This window comes from Pteropus vampyrus, unplaced genomic scaffold, assembly GCF_000151845.1.
Source record: "Pteropus vampyrus isolate Shadow unplaced genomic scaffold, Pvam_2.0 Scaffold7, whole genome shotgun sequence".
Lineage (NCBI taxonomy): Eukaryota > Metazoa > Chordata > Mammalia > Chiroptera > Pteropodidae > Pteropus > Pteropus vampyrus.
Genome location: NW_011888788.1, coordinates 13,630,296 through 13,649,949, shown reverse-complemented (window position 1 = coordinate 13,649,949; position 19,654 = coordinate 13,630,296). Strand labels below are relative to the sequence as shown.

The window sequence follows — 19,654 nt, the reverse complement described above, 5'->3', positions numbered from 1 at the left end:
GAAGTTGAGTCCTAAAAAAGATGAACCCAAAGAGACCCACACCAAGGCACATCATAATTAAAATGCCAAAGGTTAAAGACAAAGAAAGAATCTTAAAAGTAGCAAGAGAAAAGCAGTTAGTTACCTACAAGGGAGCCCCATAAGACTGGCAGCTGATTTCTCAAAAGAAACTTTGCAGGACAGAAGGGCTTGGCATGAAATATTCAAAGTGATGAAAACCCAGGATCTACAACCAAGAATACTTTATCCAGCAAAACTATCATTTAGAGTCGAAGGATAGAGAAAGAGCTTCCCAGACAAAAATAAGCTAAAGAAATTCATCAACACCAAGCCTGTATTATAGGAAATGTTGGAGGGACTTCTTTAAGAAAAAAATAACATGTATCAAAAACATGAATAAAGACTAGTAATAACTACAGATCTATCAACAAGTACCTCAAATTGAAAAGAATTAAGAGCTCCAATCACAAGACAGAGTGGCTGAATGGATAAGAAAACAAGACCCCTACATATGCTGCCTACAAGAGACTCACTTCAGATTAAAAGACACACACAGACTAAAGGGAACAGGATGGAAACAGGTATTGCCTTAATGGACCTACAGAGTATTGTGCTAAATGAAGTAAATCAGGTAGAAAGACAAATTCTACATTATTTCATGTACAGGTGAAATCTAAAGATCAAAATAAACAACAACAACAAAAAACGGAAACAAACTCATAGATATAGAGAATATTTTGAGGGCTACTAGATGGGAGGAGGTTGGTGGGATGGTGTAAAAGGGCAAATGGATAGTTACAAAATAGTCATGGAGATATAAAGTGTAGCATAAGGAAAATAGTCAACAGTGTTGTAATAAATATGTAAGGGGATGAGGGATACTAGATTTAGTGGGGTTATCACTCTGTGAGTTATATAGATTGCTAATCATTATGCTGTACAACTGAAACTAATATATTTTATGTCAACTACACAATGTAAATATGTAAATATAAATGTTATATTTCAATAAAGCTGGGAAAAAAATAAAGTGTAGAGATAAAAGACAAACTCTTGGGAACAAAGAACAGGTGAACAGATGACAGCAACAAAAACATATGAATAAGTGGCAAATAACTTAGAACAGAGTGCCAAAACCTAAGGCAGCAGTGAAGACAGGCCGGGAGCAGTATGATTTACATGCCAGAGTCTCAGGATAGTGCAGCAATCGAAGACACCAGGTCCTGCTAAAGTTGAGTCTTTCTTAAAGCCCCCTCTGCCCACATCCAGAAATGATCTTCCCCACCAAAGCAAAACTGGAGAGGCTCAAAAGAGAGATTCTAGAGAGGGCACCTGACACTCAAATATGAAAGTATTGTCCTGAAAACAGGCCAACTCAGTGGAAGTTTACTAGCTGAATGGTCAGCTCCTGGCCCAAGTCACTTGGTTCCTAGGATACAGGCAGGCAGGTTAGTACTTTCCAGGAAAGGGAAGATAGAAAATAGGAGAAAAAAAATAAAATTACGGGGATCCATTTGGAGTAGGGGTCACTGGCAAACTATAGCTCATATAACAAATCCAGCCTGTTTTGTAAATAAAATTTTATTGGAGCACAGCTATGCCCATTCATTGTATCTTATCTGTGTTGCTTTCCACTATAACAGCAGCATTGAATAGTTACAACTGAGACTATGTGGCCTGCAAAGCAGAAACTATTTACTATCTAACCCCTTACAGAAAAAGTTTGCTAATCCTTGGTCCAAAGGATCCAGTATCCAAAACGTGGTGCTCTAAAAAGACAGAACAGAGAAAATAGATGATAGAAAATTATGAAAACTTTCCAAAAGTCAAGGAGAGTTTCACATTGAAAGGGCCCACATACCAAATGCTGAACACAATAAAAGAAAAAGCCTCAGACATTGTACATCACTGAAGTATCAGAACATTTGCAATAAGAGCCCACTAGTTTCCAAAGAACAGGATAGAAAAGTGTACAAAGAATCCTAATAGTCAATTCAGAGTGAAACGACTAGGAAACATGAAAAATGTTTAATCTTACATATAATCAAAGAAATGTAAATAAAAAACAAGATTTCACTTTACAGCCATCAGTTAGCTACACTAGTTAAAGGCTAGTTAACAGAAAGTGTTAACAAAGTTACAGGGAAATAAGACCTTGCATTCCTGCTGTGTGAAGGTATGTTCTGGCAGTTCCAAGAGGAATTCATTGTTCTAGGAGCCCACTTAGACTTGGGTTCCACTGAATAACCTCAAGCAACACTGACACCACTGATCCCTTGGCTGCTCTTTCTCCATGTTGTTTCCTAACCATACCTGTTTACATGTCTTCAATCCTGTTCAACACAGAGTATGGTATACCTAATTCCCTCAACACAACTGTCATCAAAGCTATGACACAAACCATGTATAGCTACACTCAGGGACTAAGAAATACAATGAAAACGTCTAGATTCTGCCTTGAATGCCCAAAGGAGAAAAAAAAAAACTCAGATGTATTAAGGGGTATTCGTACAGAATAATTTCAAAAAATAAAGCCCAGCAATTTTTGTATTTTTTTCTCTTGCTGCTTTCTTCTCTATCCCAAAATTACTCAGGATTTTAAAAGTCCTGAGTGGTGTACACCAATGTTCATAGCAGCATTATTCACAGTGGCCAGGACATGGAAGCAACTGAAGTGTCCTATGATAGATGATTGGATGAAGAAGCTGTGGGACATATATACAATGGAATATTACTCAGCCATAAGAAGAGATGAAATACTGCCATTTGTAACAACATGGATGGACCTCGAGATAAGCATGCTAAGCAAAATAAGCCAGACAGAGAAAGTTGAAAATCATATGTAATCACTTACATCTGGGATATAAACCTAAAAGCAACAAATGAACAGGACAAACAAACGGAGACTGATGGACATGGACAATAGACTAGTGGAAGGGGGAGGAGGAGGTAGATGGGATAACGGGAGTCAGATATGTGGTGACAGAAAGAAATCTAACTATGGGAGGTGAACACACAGTGTAAATATATATATGCCTTACTATTAAAGTGTACAGGTAAAACATTGGATTTCATTAACCAATGTCACCATAAAATAAATATATAAATTTTTAAAAATAATAAATAAATAAAATAAAAATAAAAGTCACAGCATAACTGTATCCACCCCATGGTGCTGCCTGTCCTACCTCCACTCCCACCTCTAGAGTTTGAGAGTGTATGCTGACTCACCTGGTATCGGTCAAGAATTCTGAAGTCCTGACAGGTGGTTCTATACGTGGCTTGGCCAGCCGGAAGCCGGGAAATTCCTCCTTCTTTGGCTCCATAAATCCCATCAACTAACAGAAGAGCAGCATTAACAACTTGATCCAAGTCAAAAAGTGGTAATCCCCTATCCCTTTTCGCTTGTCTGACAATCAATTTACGCTTCAGTCTCCGAGCTTCTGGTGTCATGGCAACAGCACTAGGACAAGCTTCCAGCCTCTTCAGGAGCATCTTCTCCTCATAGATGCTCACAGGGGTATACTTGGGCCCTTTAGGTTTCCTGTCCTTCTCCAGCTGTGGCTTCCTCTTTTCTCGAGCCCTTGTTTGCAAAGATGTGTTGGAATCTGTGTCTTCACTGTCAATGTCCATCCTGTCAGGTTTTTCCTCCTCACTCTCTACTTCCTGCTTTATTTGTTCAGGTGCTCTGACCTTCTTTCTGCCCCCGACCACTGTCCCAGAAGCTGCTGACCCAGCAGGGGGTGGAACGTACTCCATCCCTGGGTCTATGACTCCATCACCTTCCATCTCATCATCGTCTATGCAGAGAATAAGACAGGAAAGAAGAAATGCAGTGCACACCACCCACAAGGTAAAAACATAACACTTTTATATCATGTGCCACACATAAAAGACCCAAGAAAGGTAAATCTTACCGTGAAACAAGGCTTGTGGTGGCATCACATCTGGAATCAGATCTGCTTCTGAAAGCAAGCTAGGTGTGGCTGAGTGAGAGGCAGGGGTCCCAGGGGCAGAGAAATCCAGAGATGGAGAAGGAGATGGGCTGGTCAGTGGAGTGCGGTCAGAGGAGCTCAAGGATGAAAAATCAATCACTTCTCCTTTTTCTAGAATCACGTCAGGCCTGCGGCCTCGGCTTACAAATTTTACAGGGGTCGAAGAAGTGCTCCTGTCAAGAAAGCCTGCTGCCTCCTTCTGGGCTCTTCTAATGTCTTTTGCTTCCTGAGTACGAGACCGTTTTTCTTTTAATTCCATGGCGGATTCCACAGGATTGCGACTTGCCCGTTTTCTAAGTCCCTCAACGGTAATGATGGGATCTAAAGTTGGTTTTGAGGCTGCTGGAAAATAATAAATATCTAAATGTTTAAATAATCATTTAATTTTAGTTCCTTTTACTAATTTATTATTGTGAACCTTCTACCATATTCAAAATAGAGAAATGTTCAACGAATGCCCTAAACTGGGACTTAGATATCTCTTACCAAGAAAAAAAAATTGTCATGCAAATTTAAACAATTAAAAACTATCTTTCACCTATTGGAATTGGTAAACATTAAAAGTTTAACAATGCTCAGTAAGCATATGGGGTAATGGACATTTTCATGCCTTATTAGTAATTTAGCAATACTGATTAAAGTTTTGAATGAACATATCTTTTGATATAGCAACCTGTTTCCAAGAATTTATCACAAAAGAAAAAATTTGCACATGTATCCACATATATACAATTGTAATCTTGTTTAAAATAACAACCAAAGGTAGAAATAACCAAAATGTCTATCAACAGGGGTATAATAAATTATCATAGAGACATCAGATGGAATAAAATGAAATAAAATTTTTAAAAAGGTAGATCTACATGTACTGCTATGGAAAAATATACAAGATATACTGATAAATGGGAAAAAAATGGAGAACAAGTATTATAGTATGAGTCCATTTACAGTTTTTTTTTTTTTTTTTTAAAGAAAATGCTTAAATGTACGGAGACAATTCTAAGTGCATTTACAACAGATAACAGTGGTTATTCTGGGGAGTGAAAATGCAGGCAGGGGTGGGTGCAGAAGAGCAACTTTCATCCTTCAATTCTATTTTATTTTTTTCCCAATTATATTTTTAAAACTTTAAAAGTTCATTAAAAACTTTTTAGATTAAAAAATCAGATCAATGTGTTGTTACTATTAAAGAGCTACTATTAATTTTTTTGAAGTGTGAAAATGGCATTATGGTTAGACTACAAAAAAAAAAGAGTCCTTTATCACTTAGAGATACATAATGAAATATTTAAGAGTGCAATGTTGATGCCTAGAATATGCTTCTAAATAATCCAAGGGTAGGGAAGAGTGGGGATTTGGGGTAAAGTACCCACGGTCTAGATAAAATGAGATCACCAGCCGTTAACTGTTGAAGTGAAGTAAAAGGTACATGGGGATTCATTGTATTACTCTCCTCACATTTGTATGATTAAAAATTTCAGTAATAAAAAGTTTAAAAACAAAATCAGATTAAAATAGAGAACCTTTCAGATATCAAAGGAAATTTATAAAACTGAGAATCTGATTAGGAAATTATCAAATATTTTCACGTAATATTTATGGCATACAAAAAGCACGTCACAATAAAATTGCCAAGCAGAGTTGCTCAGGAGGCAGATGAGCTGTGCCTGGCAAAAGTGGGCCTGCCTCCTAAGGTCATGCTTGCTTGGCTTTGCTCTGGCTAGCACCCCTTGTACTGCTCTCACAACGGTACCTTTTACTTTCAAAGCAGAGACAGACAACTTCTCTCCTTCAGGTTTCATTGTTGGGGGCTTGTTGTGAACAAGTTTCCACCATCCTGGTTCTCCGAATTCTTGAGCACCCGAACGGAAGTACATAGGACTTCCCACGCTGAGGCAACCTGCTACTGTGCTCCACCAGGTTGAAGTCTTTTTCCTGTAGGGTCCCAGAATTCAAAAATTATTGGCTTTTCAATTCTATCATCATATGGAAAATACACTCTAAGTATACTCTGTGACTCCTAGCCTGTGATATGCTACAGAACCTCCAATCTTTGAAGAAACAGAGATGAGAATCAAGGGGGCTCTGAAGTCTGTCTGGCTTCAAATCCTGGCACTACCACCTTCTAGCTGCCTCAGTTTCTTCATCTTTAAAATCTGGATGATAGAACTTATCTCACAAGATTGCTGCGGGGATGAAATAATTCAAATAAAGCTCATGAAACATTTCTCTTCACAATCATCATGATTACAGACTTCAATAAACTAATTTTAATTAACTTGAGTTGCTTTTATATGTGAATTAAATACAGCTCTCAAGAAAGCAAGCAGGAGAATTATTAGCCTTGGTAAACTGTTCATTTTACCCAAGGTGTCAAATGCATCTCTAGTCTGCTCCTATTGGCCTTTAGCAGTAGAGTGGGAATAAAACTACATAGTATGTTCCATAAACACAGAGTTGATCCTTGGAGGAATACAAAACTTTGGCAAAAGAAAAAGGCGAGCATTTCAAAATCACTACACAAGAGAGTATGTAACAAAAATTTTAAATATGTAAAATTTCAACTATTCAGTTCCCTGTCAAAAATTCTTTTAAAGGCAACTGTTCTACTTCCACCTTGAAAACATAAGTCAATTACCAGAAATCCTAAAAAAGTCATTCATAAAAAGGCTAGTGTAACTGTTGGAAAATATTGCTAGGGAAGCGAAAGGAAAATACTTTCTTAGGAACAAATATGTACTAGAAAACACATTAAAACCAAAAAAGTCAACTTTAATAGACATAAGCACTACCTGAGATGGGGCAAACGACACCATAGCTTCTAGCCTCAGTGTTTTCATCCCAGAGGACCTCTCCCCCATTTGTAACTTTTTCTAACCTTTCCCCTCCTCTTGCCCAAAGGATATACCAATGAGGAAGCCATCCATTTGCTTTCTCACACAATGTGTATGTTAGTCCAGTTGGTGGTGTCCCATGGGTCCCTTAGGCTCTATTTGTTCACTTCTCTTTGATCTTTTTCTATTCCTCAGACCTGATAATTCCCATTGTCCTATCCTCAAGTTCACCGAATCTTTCTTTTGCCTACTCAGATCGGTCTTTGAACCTCTCTGGTGAATTTTTCATGGCAGTTATTGTACTTTCCAGCTCCAGAATTTCCTCTTTTCAAGTTTTCTATCTCTTTGTTGTATTTTTATTTTGTTTATACATCATTTTCTTGACTTTCTACACATCTTCCTTTAGTTCTTTGACCCTACTTAAGGCTATTTTAAAGTCTTTATCTAGTAGATTCACCAATAGGGCTTTTTCAGGAATGATTTCTGTTGGTTAACTTTTTTTCCTTTGAATAGGCCTACTTTGCTCTTTGTATTTTTTCTAACTTTGTTGTTGTTGTTGTTGAAAATTAGACATTTGAATTTAATAACGTAGTAATTCTGGAAATTATATTCTCTTCCTTCCCCAGAGTTTATGGGTTTTATTCTTTTGGTTGTTGTAGGTTGTCCCCCTGTGCCAAAGATCAGCCTGAGTTGTATAAACTTAAGGTTTTCTCAGGTCATTACTGAGCCTGTGCCTTCTCCTGAGCATGTGTGGTGACCTTCTAATATTCCCTGTGTGTAGTTGCTTTTGAATATCTTAGTCTTCAATGTCTGGCCCCCAAAAGAGAACAAAGAAAAATGAAGAGGGGAGAGGAAGGTGCCAACCTGTTAAATCTCCTTAAAGTTGGTTCAGGCAGAGGGGCAGGGGTTTGCAACAATGGGGGAGGTGCAACAATAGTGCTGCCCACCTCTTTGTCTGCACCTCTGTGATGAGAAGCAGTAATCAGTGATCAGAGCACAGACCCCAATGTTTAGAGCAGAGTGTCCTTTCTGTTCACCCTGGCTCCCAGAGCTGTGCACAAGCTGCTTTGGGAACATGCCAGGAAGTATGGGATAGGCAAAAGCTACTAGGCTAAGTTTAAATTGATGAAATTAACAGTAAGTAAGTCTTCAATAGACTCCAGAAATCCAAAATAGTTACGTAAGACAGATTCTGCAATTGCAAATTTTGTCTAGGTCTGGAGACAGATTTCTGGTGCTTCCTACTCTGCTATCTTCTGAAAATCCTTGTCATATAATTTTTCAAATTTTAAAACTATGAATGTGTTGTATCATATTTCATCAACTATAAGAGCCATTGAGTTTAAGATATGTCATTTCATGTACAGAAAAATAATAATAAAACTATCTAATTTTGACACACCATCACTTGTAAGGTATTTCCAGTGGTCAGAGAAACCAGCATTTGAAATAGTATGCATCTTAAAATCAATTAAATATAGTAACACAAAAAGTGTTCAAACTATCCTTCGCCAATCAGTTATCTCTTCCAGAAGAATTCAAGGCTAGGATTCTAAAAGCAAATTAAGTGATCACACATAAAATAGCAACTAAACTGTAGTAATTAATAAAGCCTTTGTATACTTTTTGTTTCTACAATAGGTATATAGTTATTTAGGTTAGCCCTAAATAATCTTTTTCATGCTTAAACTTTGATAAAAAAAATTAAAAGCATAAAAGCAAAACTTGTAAGTATCTGAAAGAAAATGTATTCAAACTTAGAACGTTATTACACAGTACACTATTCTCTTAGCTGCTATGGCAAATGAGAAATAGTTATTATTGTCGAGAATTTAAAATATGTTCTATGAATAGCAGAATTAAAATCTTTAGTAGCTATAAAAAAAGTATGACTGTAAATGTTCTGTGGAGCCTGCTTCTCTGGTATGCAGTCATTCGGTATATGTTCATACACAGAGATGTCTGAGTGTGCACTGATGTTTAACACCAATCACTGAGTGTGCAGTGATGTTTAACACCAATCACTGATGTTTAAAGCAGAGTTCCCAAAGTGAAGGTTAGCACTGGGCAGGAATCTGAGTGACAAGGTCACGAAGTAATTTTTAATTCTCTTTCAATCCTGGTTAGATCAAGGAGAAAGTTTGTTGCTTGAAATTCTCACTAACACATGCAGTCTCCTTTTTTTTTAATCAAGAAAGAGGGCCTCAGACTGCCTCTATAGGCCATGGAATCGAGCTACAACTTAATGGCATTGTTTTATTTTTAGTGCGTTTATTTTTATAGTTTCATTCTATTTATGGCAAATAATAAGAGTTTTTCACCTACCAGAGTGGTGTGAAGTTTCTTTTTAAAGTGAATGTATTTTTTTAAATGACTTGATTTAAATAAGTAAATGATAATTCAAGTGATACACTAATATGGCCAAAACCACTAATTTAATGGTTAAACTACACAGCAGCTGGAGAGTAATTAATGCCTTTCAGTAGAAGTATTAAAGAAAAAAGCTTTAGCTGATTCCTCTCAGAACAGGCTGTAGAAATGAATAAATGAAACTAAAAAACTTCTGTTAAAATAATGGCGACATTCTTAAAAATAGGCAATTTAAATCCAATTTCTTTCAGAAGACAATCCATTAAACAAAACAGCACTGAAAGATCATGAAAACATTCCAAGATCTAATTTTATCAGTTTTTTCCCTTTCTTGTCCCTTACAAATGGGGTATATTAAGTTCCACAAATAGTGCTAAATCATTAAACTAAGACAACAGATTTCCTTTCTTTGAGAAAAAGAATAAGTTATACTGTCATTTCTTTTCTTAGTACCACTAAAATACTCAAGAACAAAAATAACTCCTTTGTAAAAATGTACTAAATTTTTTCTATTTTTTCCTCACAGCTAGCCTTCAGAAAGTCACACCTCCTTTCAAATGCCCTCCCTGATTTCTTAGCAGTATTAGCAGAGCTGTGACTTCTCAGCATCCAAGGAAACAGAGGCTGCAGTGAGTTCAGAGTGAGGACAGGTACAAACTCCCTGCTCTGACATGATGTGATTAGAGCCTTTATCTTGTCTACACTGACACAATATGCAAGATTTATGAATCTCATAGAGGATTTCAGATGGCAATTAATAATCAGAATCTCCAGACAGAAAGAAATCTAACTATGGGCAGTGAACACACAAGCAATATATATATATACGCCTTACTGTTGAATTGTACACCTGAAACTTACTGGATTTCATTAATCAATGTCACCATAAAAAAAAAAAATCAGAATCTCCAATACAATTCACCAATGCAGTTGCAAACTCACTAATCCCTAAATAGCAATAAAGATATCAATAACGATCTTATTAGATCCATGTGGACCTTTAGTTAAAACATATGGTCTCAATGTCTGTGCACTGGAATCCCTAAGTCTGATGAACCAAACCAGCCACCAAGGAGGGGTGCACTCAGCCACAAAATCAAAGCATTATGATGAAAAAAAGAATGAATGAATAAGCCATATGTGTATTAATGTACCTTGACTGTACTAAGCACTGTAGTACCAAAAGGTATAAAACAGTTTCTCCCTTCAGTTAATGAAAACAAATACTAATAACATAAGACTGTTAATGAAGAGCAATTAAAATGAATGCAGTTATTAACTGCCATAATTTTTCTTCTTCTGATCTCCCATAAGGCACTAATTTTAAAAGGACATAATAATGCTATCTCCTGAAATGAAATAGTTACTTATCCAACTATCAAAGAGCCTCATTTAATCAAACACTATTTTTTTACATTCTATAAAACTCTTCGAAATCTCTTCATGCTCTGTAGAAACCAACAGCTTCCTCTGGAAGTAGGATGAGTGAAGTATGAAAATCTATACTTTTAATAGTATACACTTCCATTTTGATTTTTTTATAAAGAAGTTTTTTAACTTAAAAAGTAACAAGATTTTCTGGATTACAAAATTCTCTGTAATTGCCATAAGGAAATGCATACTCTAATTCTCTACAGGGCTGCATTAGGCTGTCTCAAATCTTATATACTTTGTTCTTTGCATCTTTGTTCAAGGGTAAGATTTTTTAAAATCACATTACCTATTTCCTAGTAAAAAAGTCCAATGTTTCTCAATAAAAGCACAGATATCTTCTTTCCACCTGAAATAACCTTGACGTCCACTTCCTTCCAGAGACAAGTTGTACATTGCCAACATGACAACCTGAAACACAAACGAAACAAGGGCTGGGAGAAAGGCATGATTAAGGGTTAATCTTTAGGGAGAAACATTTGTTGTTTTATATTCTGGGTAGTAATGCTGGGGAACAGAGGGGAAAAAAGGAAGAATATCTTGAAATATTCTCAGTATAGAATTTTGCTTCCCTTTTTGCTTTCAGATGAATAGCACTAATCCACTTAATGTGTACAGTTGTTCCTTACATGTTACATATGTAGAGCTGATGTGTTGTTGAACTGATATGATAAATAACCACTGCCCTAAGTAACCACCTCCCCCATCCCAGTATCCCTCCATCCTACACAATGCAGCACTAAATAAGGTGTTAACTACTGGCCATCAAGGAGGCCTCCAGGTGCCTACTCCAGCCAGCATCTTCTGACAGTGCTAACCTAAATTAAAATTTTTGAAAATCACCCCCACGTATATATTTTTCTAAGCTCTTAAAATAATGTGAGACACCACCTATTCAGTATTTAACCATTTTTAGCTGTGAAAATCTGTCTTCAAATGAAATCAATATTAGACAGGGGCAGGGACCCGAAAGGCCTTGCTGCTCAGCCCATTCTCAGAGGGCTCCAGAGCTCAATGTGAAAACTCTTAATCTAGTCCAACCTGGTTATTTTATAGGTAATAAATTCATGGCCCCAAATTGGTATTTGCCAGACATATAAATAACACGTCTGAGTCCAAAGCATTAACTCCTCAATGATCCCATGGGAAGATCTATGACTCAGGTAATTCTAACGATTCCACTAACTGAGTTTCAATTTCGCCCATCCTTAAACTTGTAAAACCTGCTGATGGTTTAACAAATAATTAACCCATGAACAGATTTTTCAAATTCTTCCACTTATTTCTGCATCAGGTCTACATCAGCCAATAAGCGTCCTTTAAACAGTTATTGTCCATGGGGAACTACTGTTTAATGGATATAGAGTTTCATTTTGGGAAGGTAAGAAAGTTCTGAAAATGTCTCCTGGCCTAAAATGGTGCCTGGTTCATCACAAGCACTCAATATCTGTTGAATGAATAAATATAAGATATAGTATGTATAATTCATTCCTTTTTAGAACTTAAAGACTATACATACATTGTGCCTACCACAGACATAGTAATACAAAACCAAAACCAAAAAAAATTAATACAACCTAAGATCAGTAAAAAGCTATTGTTCAGTCTACATGGAAAGAATAAGGATGTTGGTATTAAAGACGGTTAAAAGTGGACATATTCATCAAACAAAAAATAGTCAAACATGTTTGAGTTCAAATGCAGAAAAGCTAAATTATCCCTCCCCACTGATGGAGACCCGATGCAGTCAGCCACATTTTCAATTAAGTTTGGTATTATACATAAATAAAATTCTGTGTGTGAAGTTTTCAAGAATCTCGAACTCAATTCACTAAGTTAGCAGTGAGTACCAAGTACTCTATTCACCATACACTCAGTATACAATTTTCATTGTGAAACAGTGGCCTTGAAGACAATTCAAAAGTGCTACATATGTTCCTCTTTATATATTCCAATAAATTCCTTGGGTGACCATCCTCATGAATTCCACAGGAAGAGATTTTACTCACTTGCTGCCATGTAAGCTTCAGCCTTTCATACTGCTCCTTGCCATCTTCTGAGCAATCAGAACAAGTAAACCTAAAAAAATTATCACCCTTAAGGTAACTGAGCTGTTCCCTCAGCTGACCTAGGAGAAAAACAAAAAGGCATATTATAGGTTTATCTAGAGCAGCAGTAACCCAAAAGTTTAATTCATCAACCTGATTTTCCAAGTTTTTCATGCTGTTTTTCCTTTTTTGAGCCAGTCCATAGCAGGAAACAGGTGGGAGAGGAAATAGAGAAGAAAAGTTTTTATTCTTTCAGTATCAAGTGTATGCTCAGTAAGATGAGTGGTTCCCTAATTTTTAGGAGAAAAACACTAGGAAAAGCAGGTATTATTGCTCTCACTGGTTTTTCCAACTGTTAACATTCCTGTCTCTTATAGGTCTCTCTACATGTCCTTTCAAAAACTATCTGAGCTCCCAGAGAGTGTCGGGCACTAGGCTAGAAAATACAACACCCAAGACAGGCATAGTGCCTGCTCTCGGCAGTTAACAAATTCTGTAAGGGAAACATGAGAAAATAGGTAATCACAACAGCACAGTACTTCTCCACCCTCACCGTGCATCAGAATTACCCAGGGAGTTGTTTGAATATGCCTTGGCCTACCCTACATGAAATGAATCAATCTCTGAGGTGGGGCCTGGGTCAGGTCTCTGTATTTTTTAAAGTTCCCCAGGTGATGCTGATGCTCTGGAAGAAATGAAAACCACTGCAGTAGAAGATGACAGATGATAAGGGCAATGTGAGGACACATAAAAGTGGTACCCAATCCATATTAAAAAGATAGAAGAGCTAGAAACAGTGAATTCTACAGAATGATTAAAATTGGCCAGAGGAAGAGAGGTGTTTGTGTGTATGGAGGGCATGGAGGCTATAGAGATGCATATTAGAGAGGAAATTAAAATGTGCTAAGTCATAGGGATAAGACTGGTTTGTGGGGAATTAAAAGCTCATACTAACTGCAAAGTTTAAAAGAGGCTAAAGAAGTTAGCAGGGGCCGATCATAAAGGGCAGTTTAAAATGTATCCTGTGAGGACAAGAAAGCCAGTGAGATTTCTAGGCAAGACCCTGAGTAATAGAAACACCTTAGAAACAAAACTACCTAATATGTCATAAATTCTAGGTTTGTTTTCTGTGAAAAAGTTATTAGTAGTAACTATTAATTTGAGTAGTGGAATCTTAATTAAAACATTTCCACATACTAGAAAAATGACCCACTTTACAATTATATATATGTGTAAATATTTCTCTGACCTAGTTACAAATTCTATCATTCAAAGATTCCTCTAGTATGTATATCTCTACTGGTCTCCGCCTAATGGAAAAATCCTGTTTTGGTAAGACTCAAGATAACTGACAAAGCATACTCTTCCTTGAGAACTAGGAAGGTAGCAGTTGAAAAGACTGAAAGACTTAACAGGGAAGAATATGTATGTTATCTCTAGTCAGCAGATCAAAGAGGCCAACAAGCAGAACACAAGAATAGTCCTAGAAAAAGAGCACCAAACACCTTTAATTTGCTAATTCTGACCTTACTTCAGCATATAACAGCAGTTTTCCATGTAAGTTAAATATTAAGAGTAATTTTTATGAATGTGAACTTTAATTCTGCACTGGGCCTAAAATTTGGCCCCAAATTCTTAACATGATTTTGTTAGAAAAATCTGGCTATTTAAGTAACACAGGATTTCCAATTTTCTAATTTGTATTGGGTTATCATCAAGAATGTTAATTTAACAACATGATAGAGGTTGACAAAAATTTTTATTAGTACAAATATCTCAAATAAATTTGTAGTTAATCAACTAAACTACAAATAAATAATTATCTTTTTATTTAGGTCTATTTTACATTCATGTTTCTTTCACAGGTTAGAAAAACAAACCACATAGGACTTGGCAAATCAAAGGAATTGAGAAGCTCCTTACTGGCCGGTATCCATTTCTGGCACTTGTCACAGAAGTAGGACAGCTGCTCCTCCATCCAAGAAACATCTCCTTCATCACTGTTGAGGGAATCCCCACTCTGATCATGAGACAAGTCCACTGATGCCTGGTCCTCTGATTCAACAATCAGGAGAGTCTCCCCCTCCACTTCACCCTCCTCCAGTCCTTCTGAGGTAGATGTTCTCGTGGCTTCATCATCATGGCGACTTATCAAACTACTCAGGTGGATGTTACTATCCATCCCTTCCTTCTCACACGGTCAGAAGTGCTTTTTGTAACAATCCTAAGCTCTGGACACCAACCTTAAAGGAGCTTCTATCTGGATTACACAAACAGAAACTTTTCAGAAGAGTGCCACTTCTCTGCTCAGAAATAAAGAATTTTTAAAGGAATAATTTAGAATATATGATCTACTGTTCTTTTACGTGATGGTGTTTAAAAGGACAAAGACAAATAAAAGAGTGAAGATCTCACTAAGCTATTTTCCATCAACACACTCAACACTATCTGTCTCATCAATAGTTCACATTCATTTCAAGTCATGTTTTTTGAGATCCTTTGCCAATAACATCTTCTCTTTCTGTTTCAAGTTTCTCAGTCAAAATAATCTGTTCTCCCAAAAGACGAATGTTTTCTTTTTTCCGAATTTGCCTCTCAATGTCTCTGATCACTCCGTCACGAAGCCTCTAAAAACATAAGAAACAGATTTCAGTAACACTCTGAACAGGTGGTTCCCATCCTTGTGCCATTCAAGTCCAAATAACAGTGTTACCAAAATATACTTGAAACTTTCAGATTCCAAATACCCAATTACTATTTTAACTTTCTGTACAAATGTAAAATGTAATAAAGGTGTCATCAGATCAATTTGGTAGTATGCTATAATGTCATCATTTAAATGATTACTTACCATATTTTAAGAAATTCCTAAACATTTAATATAGAAGACTTAATTGGAAATAACAATTAAAAGAGAAAAAAATTGACACTATGTTGAATTTTAAAAGGAGTTTAAATGGTATATGACGCTTTAAGTTTGACAAGAGTTACTACAGTAACTCTGTAATCTACTTTCATGTTAGCAATTATCTTAGCTGAATAATAAACATCAAAAAAAGATTACTAAAATTTGAACAAGCTGTAAAGTGCATGCAAGAAAGTAAAGAATCTAGCTTCTACTAGTACATAAAAAGTAAAAATTATACAGGATTACTAATCTAGTACATAACAAAGAGAGAAAGGGGGAAAAAAAAGAATATTACTACCAGAAGAAAAAATAAAAGGCCCATCAAGGGTAGTTACTTTGACAAGCACTAAAGACACATAAAAAATTCCAGAACATGGACCTGGCACCTAAGATGAGACTTTTTAAAGTGTCAATTCAGTCATTACTAATAACTAACATTTTATAGTGTACAGGCTACAAAATGCTCTAATAAGTTTTTAACAGTAGCCTCGTGAGGCAGAATTGATGGGGATAGGGCCCAGGGTCTGGGTATCTTTTTTAATTATTATTATGTCTTTTTTAATTATTATTATGTCTTTTTAAAAGACTCACAAAGTACCTACTTGCAGTACCTCCTCCAGGCCTAGAGCTTATTCCCTATAATGGAGGAGTAGAGAAATTTGAGTCCTGAGACTAATAACTCAACTGAGAGCCAACTTTCTTGATCCCTGCACCGTTGGCAAGATCTCCAGAGACAGAAATGGAGATGCTCATTCCACTCTGCCCTCCCGCTCTTCCTATCCTGTGCTCCTTACACCATGACATACCTACACACCCACCCAAAGCCCTCACTGTCCACTGAAATCGTTCTACACCTGCCTCTGAAATCCTGCCCTGCCTTTTCAGATACTTTAGCACATGCTTAGGATCTTGTTCTCCATTCATTTGCTATCTTTCTCCAAATTTCAACGTCTATGCTCATTGCCTCCTACATCCTTCCTGTGACATCCACTCAACGAATCATTACTAACCACTTACCTTCCTACTAACCATTTCTCTTACTAATCACTAAGACATGTTTGTTTACTATTCTGATATTTACAACTCTGGCTTCTCATGTAAGTACTACTTGTTTTGCTGGGTTCCTGAGAGGATTAAAGAGGATTAAAGTGCTTAGTACAGTGCCTGGTATGTGATAGACAGTCAAGAAACAATAAGGAACAACAATCATTATTTTATTTCTTGCTTCCTTGAACCTTCCAACACATCCACTGTCAATCATTTGGCCAATTCTTTCCCTCTGTAGAAAGTCTACAATGAATGGATGTAAGATAAATATTGGCTATCCTAGTTGATCTTCATCTCTGACTTCCAAATATCTAAATCTTCTTGTTCTTCCACTCTCTAACAGTGGTTCTCAACTCTTGCTACATGCATGTTAGAATCTCCTGGGTTGCTTTGTTTTCTTTTTCAGCTCCCCATCCTCACCTCGCCCCGGTCATTTTTAAAGCATACCTAAGACAGATCCCTATTCCCAGAAATTCTGATCTAATAGATCTGGAGTAGAGCCCAACCTCACCTGCATTATAAAAACTTCCCAGAAACACTGAATGTATAACTAGGGTTCAAAACCAAGCTCTAACTCAGCTCTATCCAACACTTTTTGAAAATTCCAATTCACTGACCTGAGCAGCATCTGACAGACCAGCCTCTACTCCAGCAGTCTCGAACCTTTTTGGCACCTGAGACCAGTGTTCCTATGTGAATCTAATGCCTGATGATCTGAGATGGAGCTGAGGCAGTGATGCTAGCGCTGGGGAGCAGCTGCAAATACAGACGAAGCTTCGCTTGCTGGCTCACCACTCACCACCTGCTGTGTGGCCCAGTTCCTAACAGGCCACGAACTGGCACTGGTCTGTAGCCCTGGGGCTGGGGACTCCTGCTCCACTCCATATCAGATTTTCTCAGGATCATCATCTTTTCCTTCTCTGAGGAGGAAGACTCTATACCAAAAGTACCCTTAGAACACATGCTTTAATCCCAAATCTCTGATTTTTTTCCCCATGCCTCCTCATTATTAATCATCCCATTCCCTCCTCCCCCAAATTCTTGTAATCATCACAGGCTTCTTGTCTGATTTCCACAGACTGGGAACACCAGGACAAAGATCTCATCTGCTTCATCTCTGTATAGTGAGCACACAGCACGGTCCAATGCAAGAAATGAGTTTACTATTGATTCATCCAGTTCACTGCTTTCACCCTTGGCAAACTAGGCTCAACCAATAGCCATGCCAAGGTGTTCTCTGAGAGTTCACCAACGACCTAGCTCTTATTCTCACACTGAACATTTAGCACTGTTTTGAATCATTTATAGCCCAAGGAGAGGCTATGCTTCCTTATCTTTGTTTCTCCCAAAGTGCCTAGTGCTGTGCCTGGCACATAGTGATAAATCATTAAATGTTGGACAACTTAAATAAATTTGGAGGCCAACATCGCTATCGTTCCCAGAATCTTTTTTTCAAAGCATACTTCTCTTAAAAAAAAAAAATACAAGCACCTCACCAAAATTCCTTGGCCAAAGGCACGAAGGCGGGTACAAGGAGGCCTTCTTCATCGTGGGGTTAAAATAGTATTAGCATTTAAACCAAGTAAGATCCAACCTTGGGCCTGGGACTGGAGAGAGGCGGGTAACAAGCTGAAAGCACTCCAAGAAAACCCTTTCCCCTCCTCTACTTTCTAGAGGCCTCAGTAAGATGCTAAACGGTCATATCACTGCAAGCTGGCTGTGACTTGAAAACGGTACTGCTGACTATCCTACGGGTGCGCGTTCACCGGAGCCAAGCAACTTCAGGAGGGAGGGCCAGGCTCCCAGACGCCGGCCAGGAGGGGTTGGCCTGGGCCCAGAGGTCACACGCGGCCGCCGGGGCTGCAGCGCTCAGAGCTCTGCCGGCGGCTGCCCGGCCGCAGTCGCAAAAACCTAAGGGTGCCCGGCTGGGCCGCGAAGGAGAGGAGTAGGGAGAAGACCAAGAGGAGCGAGGAACCACTCGGAGAGACCAGAGAGACCGAGGCCGCTGCCGCGTGGGCCGCAGAAGAGACGGTCACGTGACACCGACCTGCTGGTCCTGTCGCTGTTTCACATGCACGCCGACCACGGTGGCCACCGTCAGCACCACCGAGAGGCCCAGCACCGTCTTCGAGCTCCTCGACATCCCCGCGCGGGGCGCCGCGGCCTCCCCCTCCCACTCGCGCGAGGCCCCAAGGCGGCAGCAGAGCGCGTCGCTGCCCGCGCGAGCCAGGCCGTACACGTCGAGCGTGGAGTCCCAGCCGCCGCCAGGCGCGAGCAATCGAGAGCCGAGCGCCAAGCGGCGCCCCTATTCCACTGCAAGCGCGGCTTGGAGTGGGAGCCCCAGGACCGGAGGGATCCACTCCTAACCTTGCGGGCGGCCGGATTAAGACACTCTCACTTAAAATTCTAAAGAGCCCCAGCCCAAAGCTGGCCCCAGCACCAGCTGGGTGGGGATGGGGTGGGGAGACCCATGCCTGAACCACCTCATTTTGTCCCCCCCACCGGCGACAGGGGCATCCTGTGGGCGGCGCGGGATTCCCACTAGGGTACCTTGCTGTCTCAGATGATTTACTCCATACTAGCTTCATCAAACGCAGCCCTTATTGTCCCCTTGGCAGGGTAGGTAACACCAGGAGATGGAATTTTGCTAGTTAAACGTAGACACGGTCAGCAACTTTTTCACCTTGACGTTGTGGGGTGGCTTCTCAGAGTCTGATTTTTGAAATTGAAAAACCTGGCTAAAGAGCATGCTAACTGGACAGCGATACCTCCTTGCCTCCTGATATGAAAAAAAGCTGGTCACCTAATTGCCCATGTAATCCTTAAGAGATCACTTTTACACCCTTAGAGCCTCAGTTCCCGCTATCTCTAAGACAGTTCCTGAGCCCAAGTCTCTAGGAACATAAATGATGGAATAAAGTAGCCTGTCGAGAATAGCGGAAAGTACTTTCAAAAGACGTAGAAAGACGTTTGGCTTTCTAATGAAGAGGTATTATCAAGTTATTCTTTCCCACTAGAATT

General features: G+C 38.6%; 2 protein-coding genes across 4 annotated transcripts in view; both read right to left on the bottom strand.

Moving 5' to 3' along the window:
* Positions 1–14,929, bottom strand: part of KAT14 (lysine acetyltransferase 14) — a 30,209-nt gene extending 15,280 nt beyond the window's left edge. Inside the window, exons 1-6 of one of the 3 annotated variants that reach the window (XM_023537557.1) lie at positions 14,602–14,929; positions 12,640–12,758; positions 10,920–11,041; positions 5,749–5,930; positions 3,918–4,337; positions 3,232–3,800 (exon numbers count right to left, since the gene is read on the bottom strand). In XM_023537557.1, the coding sequence (XP_023393325.1) occupies positions 3,232–3,800; positions 3,918–4,337; positions 5,749–5,930; positions 10,920–11,041; positions 12,640–12,758; positions 14,602–14,860 (1,671 nt within the window). In that variant the 5' untranslated portion in view covers positions 14,861–14,929. Of the gene's footprint in view, positions 1–3,231; positions 3,801–3,917; positions 4,338–5,748; positions 5,931–10,919; positions 11,065–12,639; positions 12,759–14,601 lie in introns of those variants that run through there. The other 2 variants (XM_011370586.2, XM_023537558.1) reach the window with 2 other exon arrangements.
* A 109-nt stretch (positions 14,930–15,038) lies between these two features.
* Positions 15,039–18,881, bottom strand: PET117 (PET117 homolog). Its single transcript, XM_011370609.2, has 2 exons — positions 18,681–18,881; positions 15,039–15,305 (listed from the first exon to the last, which is right to left on the bottom strand). The coding sequence occupies exons 1-2, from the start codon at positions 18,774–18,776 to the stop codon at positions 15,159–15,161; spliced, it is 243 nt and encodes an 80-aa protein (XP_011368911.1). The 5' UTR covers positions 18,777–18,881; the 3' UTR covers positions 15,039–15,158.
* Positions 18,882–19,654: the final 773 nt, after the last annotated feature.

What these genes read in the sequence shown, in the direction of transcription:
- PET117 (XM_011370609.2), bottom strand. Translation starts at nt 18,776, where the DNA reads ATGTCGAGGAGCTCGAAGACGGTGCTGGGCCTCTCGGTGGTGCTGACG. An exon ending in AACAGCGACAGGACCAGCAG is followed by an intron (nt 15,306 to 18,680) that starts GTCGGTGTCACG and finishes TTATGTTTTTAG; the next exon opens with AGGCTTCGTGACGGAGTGAT.